The sequence below is a fragment of the Cavia porcellus genome, unplaced genomic scaffold, assembly GCF_034190915.1.
Source record: "Cavia porcellus strain 051 isolate PalLab524CR breed Dunkin Hartley unplaced genomic scaffold, mCavPor4.1 scaffold_24, whole genome shotgun sequence".
NCBI lineage: Eukaryota > Metazoa > Chordata > Mammalia > Rodentia > Caviidae > Cavia > Cavia porcellus.
Genome location: NW_026947507.1, coordinates 43,801,591 through 43,821,866, shown reverse-complemented (window position 1 = coordinate 43,821,866; position 20,276 = coordinate 43,801,591). Strand labels below are relative to the sequence as shown.

At 41.3% G+C, this 20,276-nt stretch overlaps 1 protein-coding gene and 1 long non-coding RNA gene across 3 annotated transcripts; both read right to left on the bottom strand.

Moving 5' to 3' along the window:
• Window positions 1-5,378: 5,378 nt before the first annotated feature.
• Window positions 5,379-9,741, bottom strand: LOC134472616 (neutrophil antibiotic peptide NP-3B-like). Its single transcript, XM_063234546.1, has 2 exons — window positions 9,543-9,741; window positions 5,379-5,603 (listed from the first exon to the last, which is right to left on the bottom strand). The coding sequence occupies exons 1-2, from the start codon at window positions 9,706-9,708 to the stop codon at window positions 5,497-5,499; spliced, it is 273 nt and encodes a 90-aa protein (XP_063090616.1). The 5' UTR covers window positions 9,709-9,741; the 3' UTR covers window positions 5,379-5,496.
• A 7,157-nt stretch (window positions 9,742-16,898) lies between these two features.
• Window positions 16,899-18,939, bottom strand: LOC134472615 (uncharacterized). 2 transcript variants are annotated; one of them, XR_010042504.1, is made up of 3 exons: window positions 18,833-18,939; window positions 17,669-17,852; window positions 16,899-17,101 (listed from the first exon to the last, which is right to left on the bottom strand). It is a non-coding gene; the product is annotated as an uncharacterized LOC134472615 (long non-coding RNA). The 2 variants fall into 2 exon arrangements; XR_010042503.1 differs by having other exon boundaries at window positions 17,673-17,852.
• Window positions 18,940-20,276: the final 1,337 nt, after the last annotated feature.

The following is a 20,276-nucleotide window of genomic DNA, read 5'->3' as shown; positions in this document are numbered from 1 at the left end:
CTATGGTGTATAATCTTTTTGATGCTTTGCTGTATTCTGTCAATATTATATTGAGGATTTTTGCATGTGTGTTCATTAGGGAGATTGGCCTGTAGTTCTCTTTTTTAGTTGTGTCTTTCTCAGGTTTTGGTACTAGAGTAATACTTGCTTCCAAGAATGACTTGGGAAGGATTGCTTCCTTTTCAATTTCATTGAAGAGTTTTAGGAGTGTCGGCATTTAGGTCTTCTTTGTATTTCTTATAGAATTCTGCAGTGATTCCGTCTGGGCCTGGGCTCTTCTTTGTAGGTAAGGACGTAATTACATTTTCAGTTTCATTGATAGAAATTGGGTTATTGAGCAGTTTTACATCTTCTTGACCTAGCTTTGGAACTTCATCTGTTTCTAGGAAATTGTCTATTTCTTCTGTGTTATCAAATCTTTGAGAGTAGACGTTTTCGAAATAGGTGTTGATCTTCTGTATGCCTACAGAATCTGTAGTGATTTTGCCTTTTTCATTCCTTATTGCATGAATTTGAGCTGTTTGTTCCCTTTTTAAAATAAGGTTGGCTAGGGGCTTATCAATTTTATTTATGAACAAGCTCTTTGATTCATTGATTCTTTGGATTGTTTTCTTAGTCTCTATTGCATTGATTTCTGCTCTGATTTTTATAATTTCCTTCCTTCTTTTGGTTTTGGTCTTGACTTGCTCTTCTTTTTCTAGATGTTTAAGGTATAGTATCAGGTTATTTATTTGTATTGGTTCTGTTTTCCTGATGTGGGAACTCAGTGCAATAAATTTTCCTCTGAGGAGAGCTTTCATTGCATCCCACAGATTCCGGTAAGTTGTATTTATATTTTCGTTTACTTGTAGGTATTGTTTAATTTCTTCTTTAATTTCCTCTGTGACTTGCTGATTACTCAAGAGTGCATTATTCAGTTTACATGTGTTTGTGGGATTTTTGTAGTATCTTTTATCAGTAATTTCTAATTTTATGGTGCTATGATCCAATAACATACATGAGATAATTTCAACTCTTTTGCACTTAGTTAAGTATGTTCTGTGGGCTAATATATACTCTATTTTAGAGAATGACCCATGTACTGCTGAGAAGAATGTGTATTCTGATGTTGTTGGATAAAACACTCTGTACATGTCTATCAAGTCCATTTGTTCACAGGTGTGATTCAGTTCTGTTATTTCTTTGCTGATTTTCTGTCTGATTGATCTGTCCCTTGGTATCAATGGTTTCTTAAGGTCTCCTGTTAGAATTGTGTTACTGCTAATTTGGTTTTTCATTTCTGTTAATACTTGCTTTGTATAACTGGGTGTTCTGGAATTTGGTGCATATATATTTAAGATTATTATCTCTTACTCTTGAAGTTTTCCCCTAACTAGTATGTAATGACCTTCTTTACCTCTTCTGATCATTATTGGTTTGAAGTTCACATTGTCTGCAAACAGAATAGCTACTCCCACTTTTTTTGGGTTCCTGTTACATGTAGTATTGTTTTCCATTCTTTGACCTTCACTCTGTGAGTATCCCTTTGGGTTAGATGGGTTTCTTGTAGACAGCATATGGTTGGATGTTGCTTCTTGATCCATTCTGCCAATCTGTTTCTTTTAATTGGTGCATTGAAATCATTTACATTAATGGTTATAACTGTTTATGTTGGTTTATTGTTCACATGTTATCTTTCTGCTGTTGCATCCTTATCTTTCCATTCTGTTTAAATGCCTACTTTGCTTAGTGGATTTTTCCTAAGTGTATCTAATCTGCCTTTCAGTATTCTTTGCCGGGTTGGCTTGGTGATCATAAAGTTCTTCAGCTGTTCTTTGTCATGGAAGCATCTTATTTCTCCATCCATTTTGAAGGACAGTTTTTCAGGGTACATCATTCTGGGTTGGAAATCATTTTCCTTTAGGACCTGAAATACTTCACTTCATGCTCTTCTTGACTTTATTGTTTGTGCTGAGAAGTCTGCTGTGATTCTGATAGGTTTTCCTTTATAGGTGATCTTTTTCTCCCTGACATCTTTTTATATTCTATTCTTATTTTGGATTTCTGGGGTGGTGATTATTATATGTCTGAGTGTAGTTTTATTTTGATTATGGCTATTTGGAGTTCTGTATGCTTCACTGATCCTGATGTCAGTTTCCATTTTCATGTTTGGGAAATTTTCAGCTATTACTTCTCTAAATATCCTCTTGACATCCTTTATTTTGTTCCCTTCTTTTTCATTTATCCGTATTAGTCTTATGTTGTTTATCTTTGCATCATCTTGCAGCTGTTGAATTGTTATTTCCTGATTCCTTGTTATTTTTAAAAGATCTTTCCTTTCCTGTTCACTAGCTGCAATTTTGTCTTTAAGGTCTGAAATTCTACCTTCACTTTTATTGAAACAGTTTTTACAACTTTTAGTGGAATTTATGATTTCCTGTATACCTCTTTGCATCTGCTTTATGTATTCTGTTTGTTTCTTATATTGTTCATCCAGGGATTCTATCTTTTTTGTTTAATTCCTCCAATTTTTTAACTGTGTCTTTTTTAGATATGCTTAGCATCTCCTTCATTTCTTTTATCATTTCTTCTTTTGCCTGGGAGATTATTTCTAGTTTGAATTCCCTAAAGCTTCCCAGAGCTGCTTCTTTATTTCAGTCACTATTATGTCAGGTATTTCAGGTGTATGCATATATTTTCTTCTGTGTACATAGCTCCTAGGTTTTCTTGGGATGGGCTGGAGGTTTGAGATTACATTTTGGTCTTTCCTTTTGTCATTTTTTTCTATTTCCATGTTTCAAGTGTTATTCCAAGACTTCCCCAGGGCCTGTTGGAAATCCTCTTCTATGCCCTCAGCTCCTGGGACTCTGGCCACCCAGTTCCCTGGATTGAAAGAGGGACACTGGGGGTGGGGCAGGCAGGCCCAAGCCCTGTGGTACAGGCTGAGTGTGTCAGGAAGCTGCAAATGAAGTTTCTTGTCTGGTAGGAGCAACAATCCCAAACTCCCTGTTTGGGATGGTGCAGTGTCACTCACCTCAGGCTGCCTCGTTTCCAGAATTTAGGGTGCTGGCAGGCCAGGGATCCCAGAATCTGCCAAGCACAGCATGGGACGGGCAGTTATTACAGATGGGCTCAAGACTTGCTGAGCTGGTCCAGTGCAGCAGGACGCTGCAAAGTTCCCTGGCCAGGCTGAGCAAGGATCCCAGACTCCCTCGGTTCTGGGCATTGTGCAGAGATACTTACTGCAGGCTGCTCAACCTCCCCCATGTTTTCTATTCAAGGCAAAATATTCTCTATTTCTGAAGTGTGGCTATGTGTTTACAGTAGTTTATCAATTATTGAACCAGAAATCATCTAGGTCCGCCTGGTGGAGATACAGCAAAAGAGTCTATGTGGAAGCTCTACAGTGTTTTTGTTTGGTATCTGGAATTTTCTATCTTGCTTTTGGCCCCGGTCTGTGTCCTGAGGGTTGTTTGTAGGCTGAGTGAACCCCGCTGCGAGGCTGGGACCACTTCACAGTCAGAATGCATGGAACACAGGAACAGAAGAGTCTGGATGATGTTTTGTCGCTGGTTCTGGACAGTGACTCTGAGGTCGGAAATCTCTGCTTTCTGTGCGCTCACAGAGAGATTTGGTCTGGTGTGATGAACAGCCCTCTAGGACACTGCCTCTTTCCCTCAGGACGCAGCTTCGCTGTCAATGTAAGTTCCATCGGGGTTTTTTCAGGGAGCAACCCAACCAGGATGACCAGGGCTGTTGCAGAACTGTCTGTCCAAACCTGGCTGGGAGCCCCAGCTGCAGACCATCTATCTGCCTTAGTTCCTGTGGACATGCCCTGCAGGTTTCTGCTCAGGTTCTGAGAACATCTACTGGAAAATGGTCCAGGGGTTAGGGATTAGGGGAGGGGCGGGGAAGTCAGGAGGAAGAGTTGCACCACACCAGGAATGCCAGGCTGGCTCATTGGAGACACCATGAGGGTAGACGCCACCCTGACCCCTGTGTGGGAAGAGGGACATGGACTCCAGCTCCCCGAATCCCCTAAGAGTGCACAGCAGTAGCCTTGGGGACCAGGCGGAGTGGGTGGGGGCACTAAGGCTGACCCAAATAGAGACTGAGGTGCTTGGGGGCGCCATGCTGCTGTCCATGGTGCAGACCCAGTCCCTGCCCACAGCACCCATGACCATCATGTGCGACCCCCTCAGAACCCCAGCATCGAGGGCTGCAGTGGCTCCAGGGACTCGGGCTTGGATGCAGTGCTGCTTTTTGCATCTTTGCTTTGGAGTACCTTGGAACCCGTGTTTCCCAGGCCCTAGAGAGTGTAGGCTACAGGGGGCACCTGCGGGTTGCTTCTCTGTGTTTTCCCTTTGTGAAGCTGAGTGGGAGATAAGTGATAAAATCATGGTAAAAGGGTAATTTAAAAGTGATTACAGTAGAAGCACATTTCCTGTAACTGCCTCGAAAGAATCCCCTTCTCCTTGAATACACTTCTGCATCAGTCTGGCCTTTTCCTGAAGCTTTTCTCCAAGTTCTCTTTCATGGGTGTCTTGTGACAAAAATGTAGGAACCACATGGTTCCTTCCAACAGAAAGGCAGGCTAGTACCTCTTCCCAGTGGGTCCTCCCTACTTTCCTCCATGAATGGAACCCTCCTCCCTGAGGCCCTCTCCTTATCTAGATGCCCAGGGAGGGAAAGCTTTGGGTTCCATTAAGGACACTGAGGCTGTGAAGATAGCAGTACTAACTGGGCATCCTCAGGATGATGAATTTCCAGAAGCCCTGTGCTCCTGTGAGATGCGGGCAGGACTGGTGAGTGTGTTCAAAGGACAGGGGAGTGTTTTGAAGGGTGGGGTGACAGTGTGTCTTTTACTACAGTGAAGTTTTAAAATTTGCACACTCATCCTATGGCTGACACTTTCCAACCCCCCCCCCAATCCTGGGTGTCACATTCTCGTAGTGCTAATGGTTACAGTGCCCCTGTGCTGGTGCTGTGCTGTGTTCTGCTCTCTCTATCTGTGTTACAACCCCGCTACACTCTGAATGTGTTTTAGTGGAGCTGATCCAAGCCCAGGGCTTCAATGACAAATATTTGTCTCGAGCCATTTAATTAAATGTCATCCTTGGGCTGGAGCAGTGGCTTCCTGAGAAGGACAGTTAGGGTGAGTGACCCTGATGCATCCTGGCAAAGACTCCAGACCGAGTCCTGTGATAAAGAAGGCAATGGCTGGGCGGGAGAGGAACATCAAGCCTCTCTTCGGCAGCCAGGTTTCTCCTCTGGTACAGGAAGCCTGTCTTCCTCTCTGTATTTCCTCAAACATGGAGCCTGGGCTTTATGTAAAATCCCATCCTTTCACATTCTGCTATCTGAGGTCCAGACACAGATGCATAACACGCACACAGAGGTTACTTCAGGAATGTTTTGGAGATAGAGGAAGAGAAGAACATGGAGATGAAGCAGGAAGAATAAAGATTCTGATAGTTTTGAAGGTGCATGAAATGTCTTCTTTGCTCTGCTGGATGCTCAGCTACAGCACCGTCTAGCCATTTTACCATTCTTGTAGCAAGTTCCATATTTGGTTTCTGGAGGACGGCAACTTCCAAATTTGCAGCGGCAAGTGAGGATCTGATCTGGGGACACAGAAAGAGTGGCAGACTCAGAGAACATGGCGGACAGATAGCAGCAGCCTCTGAGGCTCTCGGAGAAACTGCACTTGAAATCTAGGAATGGTGCTGGACAGGAAGTCCCAGGCAAGGGGAGATATTCTTTGCTGACGCAGGAAGGAACTAAATTAAGAGAAACCATCTGGAAACGCAATCCTGGTGAGACAGCAGGCACAGATAAGGTCTCAGCACAGAAGCTAGACCCACCCCACTGGAAACTGCGATTTGAATTACCTGCAGCCGCTGTTGCATCCTGGTCAGCACAGCAGGGAGAGAGGTGCAAAAGCTCAGAGAGTGGGAAGTGTTGAAAGGAGTTGGGAGCAGGACTGGGTGGGTGCCCTGCATCGACCTGCGGTGAGTGAGTGAATCGGGACCCTTACACAGAGAAGGAGGCTTCAGCAGAGGACATACTCGGACAGAGCACTTCCCGGAACAAGAAGCTGCAGTGACTTTAGTCACATATCCCCCTCTCAAGTGGGATTGGTGGGGAGTGCCTGGCCTGTGAGACACCATTGACTGAGACCCAATAGGCTAGCCCAAACAGGTCCCAGCACCTGAAGGTGCACCCTAGAGGTGAATCCTTGCGGTAGGTTGACCTGGAGGGATGGGCCAGCAGAGGCTGCCCAGGTCTGTGTCTCCCTAGTACACTGCAGTGGGTGGGAACACCTAGCCGGTGCAATTCAAACAGACTGTGGCTGACAGGGCAGGAAGCTGGGCCTCCTATACATGCTTAAATATAAGGAACAAAGAATATGGGAAGAGGGAGCAACAAGAAAGGGTCCTCGGCCCCCAATCCTGAGAAACACGCAATAGCAGACACGGCACCAATAGATATAAAGCCCTATCTCCAGAGTCTCATAGACGAGTTCAGGAATGAAGTTATTAATGACCTGAAGCAAGACATAAGCAGAATAGTTAGAAAAATGCTAAGCACCACCCAAGAAAAAACAGATGGTGGAATGAAAGAACAGAAAAAAAGGGGAGAATTGTTTGATGAAGAAGATAGAGAAAACATAGAATACATGAAGCAGGTTCAAAGAGATTACCAGGAAACTAAAAACTCTATCAAAAACTGGCATAACAGCTCGAAAGAAACTAAGGACAAATTATCTGAACTGGAGGGCAGATTTGTAATATGGGAGCATGAAATGAAAAACTTCTTAAAAATAACAAAAAAAAACCAAACAGCAACAATACAAAAACTAGAAGATGATAAGAGGATCTATAACTTAAGAATTAAGAACATAAGAGAGGGGCTGGGTATTTGGCTCAGTGGCATAAGCGCCTGCCTTCCAAGCAGGCAGTCATGAGTTCGATCCCTGGTACTGATAAAAACAAAAAAAAGACAAAAAAAAAAAAAAAAGAACATAAGAGAAGAAGTGGGGACACAAACAAATGGACTACAAAAGCTATTCACAGAAATAATCCAAGAGAAATTCCCTAATTTGGCAAATGGTAAAGATATTCAGACATATGAGGCATACAGGACACCAGCCACCTACAACCCAAACAGAGCTACACCCAGGCATATAATAATCAAAATTCCAGAAATACAATATAAGAACAGAATATTAAAAGCCGTCAGAGACAAGAAACAGACCACTTACAAGGGAACACCCATCAGAATTACAGCAGATTTCTCTGCACAAACCATCAAATCATGAAGAGCATGGGGGGAAATAATTCAAGCTTTGAAAGATAATAACCTCCAGCCAAGATTGATATATCCTGCACAACCGTCCCTAGAAATTGATGGAAAAACAAGATGCTTCCAGGATAAAGAGGAACTAGGGGAATTTGCAACCACTAATTCAACTCTACAGAGAATACTGCAGAATAGTCTAAAAAAAGAAAATACCAAGATTCCAGAAATAGTGGCAGAGGCCACAATGAATGGAGCAGAAAACGAAATGAACAATGACAAACTGACAACAAACAACAGAAAAAGAGCTCAACAGAAATGAGGCAGAGGAGATTGGAAGGTAGGAACAGCTATTTTGGAGAAAACAAGACATCATAATAGCTAGTGCTGATTTAGTATCATCTTGTTTTGAAGTCCCATCAAGCTTATATTCTTCTGTCTCCATCGGTCTTAACATGTTGTATCTTATTGGATTTTATTATATGTGATAATATAAGCAAAAGCTTTTATACACAAGGAGATTATACAGAAACCATGGTTCATTTTCTGTTAGCTGGTTCTAAATCCCCTGTAATAATGTCATTCTCTTGAATGGTTTTACATTGTCTTGATATGTTTGGTGCTACAGTATAAGAAGTTATACTCAAAGATTTCAAAGAAAGAGACACTATGGTAACTATTTCTATGTAGTGAAACACTGTTTTGCTTAAATGGTTATGATTTGACCTGCGCTGTTCTGCTGTTATGCCCTCTTTTATCTCAATTCCCCCCTTTTTAAAGATTATTTACTTTTTTCTTTTTATTTTTTTAATTAAGGGAAAATAAATAAAAAATAGCAGGATACATTATAGTAACCTACTTTGATTTCCTATTAACTTGATTTGAAATCCTGTATTGCTCTCAGCATCTTGTTTTGACTGATTTTCCTCTATTCTGCTTTGCTTGATAGTACCAAGGTTGAAAGTATAGGCATAACTGTGAAGACAATAAGAATCATTATGACGCCCATTCCGATTGACTATTATTTTCTTTTAAAACCCTGTAATGTCTCCAATGCTTTGGTTTTATTCTTTCCTGTTTAGTTCAATTTTATTATAACTGCCAATTCTTAAAATAGCAACAGACAGTATGGTAACCATTGTTGATCTCCTTATATTTTGTTTTTACATTATCTATTATGTCCATCCTTTTGATTTGACTGACTCTGTTCTGATATGTCGCATTTGGTTTTACTCTCTTCAAAAAAAGTAATAAGAACTGTGGGAGTAATAAAACCCAAAATGTGTAATTGTCATTGTACAAAAGAAAAGAAAAGAAAGTGCTCTAAAGGCTATAACTGCATATATGTTTAAGTGTATAAGATAGATAACCATATTACTGAGTGTTTTTTAGATCATTGAACAAAACTGTTTGCACTCTCACTGTTTAAAAGTCCACTTTATGTGCTTCAATTTTGTAACTGATCAACTATTTCTAAGATGAGAATATGTAATCTACTAACTAGTGATTTCTTACTGTTTTATTTTTATTTTTATTTTTATTTTTGTCTTTTTCTTTTTTTTATCGGTACCAGAGATCGAACTCAAGACTGCCTGCTTCCAAGGCACGCGCTTATGCTGCTGAGCTAAATCCCCAGCCCCTTACTGTTTATTTTTTAAATTTTATATTACTTGTACCCCTTTTCTGTTTTTTTTTCCTTTTTCTCCTTAAATGAAAAAAAAAAAGAGTGGCAGACTCTAAGTACAGGGTCAGCAGAGGGGTCCTCGGAGAACCTCGAGCACAGTCAGGGCAGGTTTGTCACCTCCCCTCCCTTCCCCTGAATTCAGCAATGAGGGAGAGGAGGAAGCATGGCTGGAGGCGCCTTCCCCCCATGGAGAAACTTTCCAGCTAGTAGTGACAGCTATGTCCTCCCAACAGGGCATTTGTGGAATGGGAGCTTACAGCTAACTCAGGTTTCTAACAACTTCTGGAAAAAAGCAGTACCTACTGTGCAACCACATCTAATAATCTAGATAAAGGAATAGTTTCTGTGTACACCTGTCTATAATTAAACCCTGAGAACTTCAGACATGCCTTGGCGTGGAAAGTCTCAGAAGAACTCTTCTTGATTTATTTGCTCTCATGTGTCAGTTTTTACTGAGGAAAAGGCCTGCAGTGTTAAATACCTGTCTAGTTGTGGAGGTGATATAGAGCATTCTGGACCATAGCCCCGCTCTGAACCCTCCCCTCTAGGCGCAGCGCCTCCATCACATTGGGCTTCTTACCTCTGTGTTGAAGACCAGACCTCTCCGCTCCTTCAAAAGTCATATCCAGTTCCTCTTCCTCTGACTGCTTCTCTTCTGGGGCATCCTCGGCTTTCTCTGGCAGAGGCTCAGCCTGGACCAGCAGGGCCAGCAGGAAGAGGGAAGTGAGGAGGACGAGGGTCCGCATGGCTGGAGGTCACTGGAGGAGAGCAGGATCCCAGTGTGTGGGGAGTGAGGAGTCCCTGGTATTTATGGGAGAGTCAGGAGAAGGCTGGGAGACCGAGGGCAGAGTGAGGGAAGATGTGTGTTTGATCTGGAGGGCGAGGGTTGGCACTGACCTCATGGTCCTTTGACGTCCCTGGGTTCTCTGTTTGTCATCTGTGCTGGTCTGATGCTTAAGCTGATATTGAGGGTGCTTCTTTCTTCCTGCTTCCCATCTGCTTCAGTACCGAGTTTTGCATGAAAAGAAACTGGAGGGTTATTTTTCTTTTTTTCCATATATGGAATAATTTGGAAATAGTTGTGGTTAGCTTTACCTAAATGCTTTTTTGAACGCTGCAGTGAAGACTTCTCATCCCTATCTCAGATTTCTTTGGTGGGAATTTTGGAATACTGGGTCAATTTCCTCCCTCATTTCAATAGGAATGTTTAGGTTTTTATTTCTGCTGATTCAGTCTTTGTATTATGCTGTGTCCAGGAATTTATTCATTGTCCTCTATGTTTTTGAAACCTTTGCAATATAGTGTTTCATAGAAATTTCTTATGGTTCTTATTATTTCTTTGGTGTCATTTATAAGGTTACTTTTTCACTTCTGATTTTACTTATTGGAATCTTTCCATTTCTTAGTCTGCTAGATGTTGATATTATTTAACAATATGCCATTGTTTGTTAAACTGAACTTTTTTATTTTAAAAAGCAAAACAGAAAAAAGGATACTAATGATACAGAATTTTTAAAAAATAGTAAGAAATTAACACAAGTTAATGTATTGCATACTGTTATCTTAGAAGTAGTTCAAATTACAAGATCTAGGCATAAAAACGATCAAACCATCAAACAATGACAGCACAAACCATTCTTTTTGATGAGCTAACAGAGAGTAGTAATATAGCTATCTATTTTGCATACATATGCATGCATAAAGTTATTTATGTACAACCCAAATGCCCATCAACTGAGGAATGGATAAAAAGATGTGGTATTGTCATACAATGTTTCACTGAACTTTTATATGCATGTTAAATTTCTATTTTTTAATTTGGGGTCTACTTTATGTTAGTTTTATTAATTTTGATTTTGTGCTTTAATTGTTCTTGTTAAAACAATTGGGGAGATCTTATTGAGATCCTATTACTTATTTAAAGTAGGATTGTATTGTTGTCTGCTACCTCAGAGAACAGAGCTACTTCAGCTGTGTGTTTATTCTTTAAGTATAATACATTGTGTTTCTTGTTTCCATTTGTCTCAAAAACTTCTTCAGCATTCTTCTAATGCAATTAATGATGCTGCCGTTGAAGAGTCTGCTGTTTCATTTCCATATTTGTGCATTTTTCCCCAAATCTTCCTTCTGGTGATTTTTGTGTTGATTTCCAGTTAATTGTGCTGTGTTGAAAACACAAAACTGATATGATTTCAGGTATAAACAATGTGCCTCTAACTGGTTTTGTGACCTAGTATGTGACCTATAGCGTTGAGTTTCCACATGCTACTGATAAGAAAGTGTGTCCTTCTACTGTTGAGTTGAGGGATCTCTAAATGCACGTTAAACCCACTTGGCCTAGAATTAGAGCAAATCAATTACTTCTCAGATGATTTTGTCTGGAGCACTTGTCCTTTGATGAAAGTGGGGTTTTGAAGCTCTCTATTATCTTTCTGTTATGGTTTCTCTCTCCTGAAGTCTGTCAGTATTTGGGTTCTTTGGTATTGACTGCATATACATTTTTAATTGGTATGTGCTCTCACAGAATTGATGCATTTAACATTTTGTGATTGCTTATTTTGTTTTCCTACACATTTTATTTAAAGATTTTTTAAAAAGTGTATTCCTTGTCTTGTTCTTTTTCCATTTTCCTGGAATACCGTCTCCTATCCTTTCTCTTTTGGTCTCTGTGAGTCTTTGAGGTTAATTCCTTGTAGGTACTACAAAGGTGCCATTATAAAAATCCTTTCCCCTAATTGTATCTTTTCATTGAATGATTTCCTTCACTGATGATTATTGCAAGTCCTGTAGGTAAGGACTTGCACTTGCCATTTTGTTACCAGTCTTTTGAATGCTCTGTATTACATTGTTAGTTGCTTTCTTCTTCACTTTGTGGTTTGGTGGCTTTTAGTAGTGAAAGGAATTAGTTGTTTGATTTTTAATATTTGTGTGTAGGTTCTACTGTTTTCCTTGTTATTTCCTTTGGGCTTCCTACAAACTTTTGTAGCTAAAATACACACTTTTAGGATGCTAAACATCTTAATTTTGTTAACTATAACCATTTTGTATTTACTCTTCAGTCATGGTTCATTATTTTGTTGCTTTCCTGTAGATCACTACATTTTTGGTATGCCTCGACAATTTAATTAGAAATAATTATTGTGGCCATGTTCACCTTAAACCTTTATAAAGGCAATTTGCATAACTATGTATCTTTATTTATTAATGTACTGGACTATTTGAACTTGCATATGAATTTACAGTGTCACTGTGGTTTGCTGTTTATACAGTAGCAAATATCTTCCTTTCAATTGTGATTGAATATTCTATTAAACACTTCTTACTGGGTCAATCTAATGGTCATGAATTCTTGATGCTACTGTTTGCAAATACTCTTCCTTCTTTTCCTTTTTATTTTTTATTTAACTTCTGAGGATAATCTTGTTAGATGTAGAATTCTTGAGTGGCAGGTTTGGTTTTGGCCTTTCAGCATTTTGACTCACTCTCCCATAGAGTGTAAGGTTTTTGCTGAGAAATATGTGACAATGAATTTCACTGTGTGACTCATGCTTTTCCTTTGCTGCTCATAGAATTTAATGTACTTAAGTTTTGATAGTTTGATGCTATCAGGCCTGAGAGAAGATTTCTGTGGGATAAACTTTGTTTTTCAGTTCTTTTTTTTACGTAGTATGTGTTTGTAGTATGAAATGATTACATTTCGCAAAGAGAATTGATGGAGACCACGATGAAGCAGCTCTGAGGATTTAAATAAACTGTCTTTCTGTGTTTATCTGTGAGTCTGGCGCAGCCGAGGCCTCTTGTCTGAACATGGGCAACAGATCCATAGTAAGTGAACCTTGGCCCTGGTTCACTGAATCACTGGCCCTGGCTGAGGCCTGTAGTGGCCTGTGATGCCAGTGGCACCTAAAGGACAAGGTATGGCCACAGCAAGGACACCTGGCTCAAACATCAGTTAAGTAGAGAGAGACTGCAGCTGCAAACATCTCACTCCTGCAGTCTCACTCCTACCATAAATGTCATCGTGGAGCTAAGATGGGTCTCCTAAAATTGGCATGATTTACTAATTGGAGAAGACATTGAAGTGACTCCCAAGGTCCTTCTCAGTTTCCAAGCTTTCCTCAGTATCCCTTCTTTTGTTTGAAAACCCAATAAATACGGGCCATCCTTAGAAGCTCTTTGTCTCAGCCCCTAGAGTCTTGAACTCTGAGCCTCCTGGAGACCTAAAATCACACCACTTGTCTCATTTATTTAGGCCTTCACTGTACAATTGTTCAGGAGATTGGAGATGGATAACTGGTCCTTGTATATAATGTTTATCAATTATTTTACTTTCCATTCCCCTTCCCTCCCATTTCCATTGCTTCTCTCTCTCTCTCTCTCTCTCTCTCTCTCTCTCTCTCTCTCTCTCTCTCTCCCTCCCTCCCAACCTCCCTCCCTCTCTCTCTCTAACTCCCTCAGGAAGACAACTAGAAATGGTATAGCTAGGTCAAATGCAATTTCTAATGTTCATTTCTTGTGGAATCTCTTTCCTTTTTCTGTATTAATCATAGTAATTTATATTCCCATTAATAGTATACAGGAGTTCTTTTTCCTCCGACAATTTTTTCAGCATTTTTACACCATGCTTACTGGATTGTGATGGAATCTTAATATTGATTTACCTTTCTGGAGCAGCCAAACAGTTTGGAAACAGGCTCTTTCTCCCTTATCCTCAGAGAAGCAATGGCCACACAGCTTCCACTGAAAGTCCACACAGCATGAGAGAGCTGTGGAGCCCCCACATTCATCCCTGGAAGGGGTCAATGTGAATGCAGACATTCATAGTGTGCTAATGCATTCTCTAATATTTATGTGAGTGGAAATTAATGTATCTACCCAAGAAAAGAAGCAAAGTTGTTCATGAAAGTGTCTTTTTGCCGCCCAAATTTTTCTCGCCTCGGTGAGTTATAGAATCTCATGCCACGTACCCCACTTGTACACAGAAGAAACTGGCACACCGGCCTGGAGCTCTTACCCACATACCCTGATGTAGGCAAGAGGGCTATGTGTGTTCGTGATTTTCAGGGCTCTACCAACATTTAAGGATTGTGAGGTCTACCCTTGAAAAAACAAGAATTTCCAATCCACTTTAAATTAACACAAGTAATCCATATGGCCAGAGGTAAATATTTATTAAGAACAGGGATGGTTATCAGGATTTGTGTGATAATGCACCAGGAAATGACAGGCTCACACGAAGAGAGGGAGTATGTGGAATAAGTGGAAATCCTACATTGGCAGAACACCAGAGGGCTTCAGGGACAGCATGGGAGCTTTGTGTACTGTATTTCCAAATCCCCCTCCCCTAAACTTGCATAAATGTAAATACTGAAGTGAAAAGCTTATTCTTTGAGTCCCTGGTAAGTATCAGGTTCCTGTGACCCCGTGAGATGTAGGCATGTCTCACAGGCACGAGGACTTCATTTCTGCTCCCTGTCATTCTCTGTTTACTACACCTTCCTCTCGCAGGTCTGACCTTAAATAATGGGCAAGCATGTAGGAGAATCTAGAGATGCAAGTGCGATCTGTTCAGGACCAGAGCTTTCTTTTGTATTCTCTGTTATTTGCACACTGAAGTGTCCTCAGTCATTAGACACTGACTGGGTCCTTGGATGGTACAGTACTCTTGGTGCAGAAGGACCTTCTCTCCAGAAAACTGAGCAATGACCCTGCAGTAGCACATAGTAGACAGCAATTGACAATGCCCAGTTAGAGGAATCAAGTTTGCTTCCCTGGGCTAAGTGGGATTTCTGGGTCTCAGAACCCTAAATGACAAATAAGATGTTTCAAGGACAAAGGAACGTCCATGAAGGAAGCTGAATTCATGAGTTAATGGATGTCGAGTGAGGACCAATGCAACTCTGGCTGCCCAGAGAAGGCACAGCCATTCTTTTCTCCAGAGAACTTAGGTAATTTGGGAGCCTCTGGTGTTGACCAGTGAGACCCTGTGTAAACGCACATCTTGCCTACATTTCAGGGTCCTTGTCCATGTAATATGTAATACCCTGTGTGTTCAATTCCTGGTGCTTTCCTATGGATTATTTAGGACAATCTGTATGAAGGATTATCCATAAGGGCTTAGAGTATTAAATGATATCAAAATTAAATGATAAGATACCTATCCCAAGAATGGGATGTTGATACTGAAACCCAAAATATATCATCTTATTTTACCTTGGAGGAAATATACTCACTTGAAGATATAGGTCTAGCACACATTGGAAATAACATGGCAGCCATGGCTTTTGGTTTTAAGACCTCCAAAGAGTTCATCAATTAGAATGTTAAAGATTAACAGTGTGGCACATAATTAAGAAGGGCCCAAGAAGATTCCATTTTTTTTGGAGTCAGCTCTCATGCTTGAAGACATTAGGGACCATGAAGGCTCAAAAAGTATGGAGAACCTTAAATCAGGAGAACAGTTGGAGGGTGGCCCTGAGGCTGTAACAGTAAGGCAGGATCAGAGCCCCTACGCTGTATTTGGAGGAGGCAGGACAGATGCCCTTATCTGTGTGAAACAGTGGTGGGAACCCAGAGGCCAGATGGCCTGGGTCTGTTCTGGCAATAACCCCAACCCTGCTCAAGTTTACAACATAGAAGCCTTCGGGCCAAAACATTCCTTTCCTGAGGGTCTCAGAAAGTATTTGATGTTGGTGGTTGGGGCCATGTCTGGGTGTAGCAGATCGTTTTAGTCAAGCATGGTGAATAATCTCCCTTGAATCTGTCTCTTCCCAGTGCACTGCAGGTTTCCTGTCGCTCTCCGCCTCCCAGGACATTCTGTCAGTGACAGAACTTGTAAGCAGAGCTGCGGATGGATCTGACATCTTCTTTTCATAGATTTCTGCTATGGAATCCTCATGGTGATGTACTGAAGCCAGTGGCCATACCACCTGTCAGCATGTGACAGACTTGTGGCACAAGTGCCTGAGGGTCGTGGAAGGTAAAGTGAGGTCAGACAGAAGGAAGAGTCACAGCACAACCCACAGGGGCCACTTCAGAGACACGGGGCTTAGACAGGACCCAGAGCTCCTGCATGCAAAGAGGAAGGCAAGCTGAGGCAGGAGTGAATTCCAGCGCGCAGTGTACAGGTTGGGGTGGGCAGCAGTGGGAACAGAGCAGCAGGGGGCGCTGTGGCATACCCCGCCCAGGCTCTGCAGACCTTTGGTGTTTTTCTGCTGCTATCTTTGTCTCAGGTCACCATCATCATGACTCTGCCTGCATTACCCACAGTGCTGTGCAGCAGCACAGAATCTCTTGGTTGGTAGCAGAAATGCTTTGGGATTGTTTACGCTTCATGAGGCCCTGCAAAGCTCCACTTTCCAGCCAGCAGCAGGCTCTCAGTAGCTGAGACAACTTAATAGAGTGCATGCTGAAAAGTGCGCTGGGGGCTGTCCGTCCGCATTTTCTGATTGTCAACACGATTGCATGTGTATATCAAATCCTATCTTATGCGACATGACTTGTTAATAATGGTAATGTCTATCGCACAGCACAGCTTTGTGCTTTTATTATCCTATGCCTTTCTTAAAAACCCATCCCACTTTGAGTATGATTTAAACGGAGCTGATACAGCCCCAGGTTGATGCACAAATGGCCCATCTGGCCTTGCTCTATGAAGACACCAGGCTGAGTAAAGGAGCAGTGGGAAGTGAAGCTGACGCGATGTATGAACTTAACATGCATGGACAGGGACCGAGAAAAGCCCATCACGAGGTAGGAGATGCGGAGGGGTCAACAGCTGCTGCATTTGACCTCCCACTTTGTGTTCAGTGCCTGTTGGCATCCTTAAAATTTCTGGTATTTGGAGCCAGGATTTCATTTAAAGGCTGTTGCTTAAGATCCTTCAAAGAAGGCAGACTGAGACTACAGCATACATAAAGAAGCATGAAGAAGGAACTTGCTGAAAGGTATTTATCTGAGAATGAACATGCGGGACAAGTGGAGAGTAGAAACTGTGGGGACGTGGAAGGAGGTCTTGTCTCTGCTGTGGATGCTCAGCTACAGCACAAGGCTCTCTCCTTGTTGCCCATGAGGCAGGTTCCTCTTCTGGTCTCGACAGCCACCTTGTCTTCAATAGCAAGTGGACGGTATTTTGATGACCTGGGGAAACAGATGCAGTGAGGAGCCTTGAGGACCGGAGACACTAGGCGGTGGGAAACAGACCCCTGAGGGCAGCCCAGGCTGAGCTGCATGGCTTCATCACGCTGGCACCAAGCGCCCAGCGATGTGAGCAATACCTTCGCAAGTAAGTAACTAACATGTGGCCATGTTGGCCAGCAGGCTCTGAGGCCACTTCCCACCCATCTTCACAGCTGTGTGACGCTGGCCAGCACTCTTATACTGAACTGACGCTTTTACACCCTTAACCACATCCAGTGCTTAAAGTGACTTCTAGCAGGCAGTGAGGTTAGCATCCTCTCTAGAAGGAAGAATACCTAGTGTGATTCAGAAAGTCCCTATGTCTGTCCTTATGTCAAACACAGTGATTTGGAGAAAGTGTTGAATGTCTTTGGAAGAAGAGCATCTCGCGATTCATTTGGTTTTCATTCTTTAATTTTTCAGTTACTAAGTTAAAGTTCAAAGAGTTAAATACAGTTGCATAAGTGATACAGAGGATTTTGGACCTTCCTTTTTAGACTCTGCACCTCTCTCCCTTGGGTCTCCCACCTACGTCTTGAGGACCAGAGCCCTCAGCCTGGTCATAGGAGATGGTCATATCGTGGTCTTCTTCCTCTGAGTCATGCTCTTCTGGGACATCCTCAGTTTTCTCTGGGAGAGGTTCAGCATGGGCCAGCAGGGCCAGCAGGAAAAGGTCAGTGAGGAAGGAGAAGGTCCGCATGGCTGGGGGTCACTAGAGGATGAGAGAGCAGGATACCAGTGTGTGGGGAGCGAGGAGTCTGCCTATATTTATGGGTCAGTTTGGAGAAGGCTTATCAAAACTTTGGAGGCATTAGTTCCATTGCATCTTTGATCTGAAGGGCCACAGCTGCTGAAAGCCTCATGGTCCTTTGATGTTCTCATGTTTCTGTTGTTTGGTGTCTGCTTGGTTGAAGCTGATGGTGGTGTTTAGTACACTGCTATCTTTTCCTGGCTCCCAACTGCTTGAATATTAACACTTGTAATAAAAAAATATATTCAAAAGGAAAAGAAACGTGGAGAGTACCTTTCTCTTCATTATTTGGAATAGTTTGAAAACATTTTTTTAAAAAAATGCTTTGTAAGATATGGAAGTGAAAATATCCTCTCTTAGACTTTTTACAGTTGGGAGGTTTTAAATTAATTCTTTTATTTCAATCATTATTTGCTGTTTAGATTTTAAAATCTTTTTGATACAATTTTATAGGCTGTTTGGTTTAGAAATTTGTCTGTTACTTGCAGGTTTCCAAAACCTTTGGCATATAGTCTTTTATAGTAATTTGTCACAATCCTTAGTATTTCTATACTATCAGTGGTGATGTTTTTAAAAATTATTTTAAAAATATTTTTAAGAGTATAAAAATCAAACAAAATAATAAAACAGTATGAAGCTAATCCAAACAAAACAGTGAAGGTGATATAGGACTTCCAAACAGGATAGTGAGAAACCAACAGTGACTGCCATAATAATGCCGCTTGCTTTCTTCAAAATTGCTGTCTAGACCATCAGAGCTCATCAAATCAAAACAGAACAGAATAAAACCAATCAAAACAAGACAATGAAAGTGACACAGGGCTTCAAATCAAGATAATAGGAAATCTGTAGTGGCTACTACTGTCTTAGTTACTTTTCAATCATCACTGAGACAAAATATCTGATGACCAAAGTCGGGAAAAGAAAGATTTATTTCTTACAGTTTTTGGAGGTTTCAGTCCATACTCAGTTGGCTCCAAGTCATACAGGGTGGCATGGCAGGGCTGCAGTTCATGGCAGCTGCAAACAGCAAGGCAGGAACCCGCAAAAAAAAGAGCAAGACACACCTTCTTCCTGCCATTACATTAAATCCTGGCTCCACCCATTTATGGGTGTAGCACTGACACCATAAATCCAAGCTAGTCAACGAAACAATCACAAATGCACAATGCAAATGTATGAGGCCTGGGAGCCACCGACAGAACCATGACAGCTACCATAATATATCTTGTTACCTTTGAAATAGTTGCCCATGTCATCAAATATAGTAAAATCAAACCATACAAAACAATAAAACCATTCAAATCAAAACAATGAAAATGATACAGGACTTTAAAAACAAGATAATAGGGAATTAACAATGGCTACCACCTTCTGTTCTTAGAAGTCTCCTCCCCTTTCACTTTCACAATATCTGTGGTACATTTTGGATCCCACTAACTCCTTCAGTACTAGGGAGGCAATGTGATGTTCACCTATGTGAGTCCCAATCACTTCACCCAAGAGCATGAGCACAAGTTGCATCCACTTACCTAAAAGAACCTTGTGATTATCCTTCTTTACAGCTGATAGCTTCCCATTGTATAAAAATGCCATTTCTTTCTTATCCATTCTGTGATTGATGGGCAAGTTACCCTTGGTTTTTTTCTGGTTCCCTGTCATATGGAGCATTGTGTTCTCTCCTTTGGCTTTCAGTCCATCAATTCCCTTTTGAGTTAATGTGTTTCTTGGATACAGCATATTGATGGATCTTGTTTCTTGATATACTCCTTCTTTTTATTGGTGAATTGAGGCCATCTACATGAATATTACAGCCAATGTGCACTGGTAGATCCCTGCCACGCTTTTTTCCTGCTATTGGCTCCCTACTTTTACCCTCCACTCAACTGCCAGCCCCACTTGGTGATCACCCAGTGCTGCTGTTCCTAAAACCATGGCCATCTTTATCTCTTTCTAGAATATTCTTCTGTACTTTTTGTAGGGTTGGTTTGGTGGTAACAAATTCCTTCAGTTTTTTTTTTTTTTTGTCATGGAAGTCTCTTATTTCTACATTAATTTTGAAAGATAGTTTTGCAGGGTACATCAATCTGGGCTGAAAGTTTTTTTATTTCAGGACTTGAAATATTTCACTCGCAGATGTTTTTGACTTGACGGTTTGGGATGAGAATTCTGTCATTATTTTATTGAGTTTTCCTTTATAGGTAACTTTTTTCTTTCTCTAACAGCCTTTAATATTCTGCTTTTGTGCTGAATTTCTGGGAACATGATTATTATATTTCCGGGCGTAATTTATTTTGGTTATGGCTAGTTGGAGTTGGATACACTACAATTATCTGTATGTCACTTCTTTTTCCCATGCTAAATAAGTTCTCTGGCACTACTTCT

Excerpts from the sequence above, each read along its gene's own strand:
- LOC134472616 (XM_063234546.1), bottom strand. The coding sequence starts at position 9,708 with ATGCGGACCCTCGTCCTCCTCACTTCCCTCTTCCTGCTGGCCCTGCTG. Across the intron at positions 5,604-9,542 it reads GTCTGGTCTTCAACACAGAG|ATCAGATCCTCACTTGCCGC; the intron begins GTAAGAAGCCCA and ends CTGTGTCCCCAG.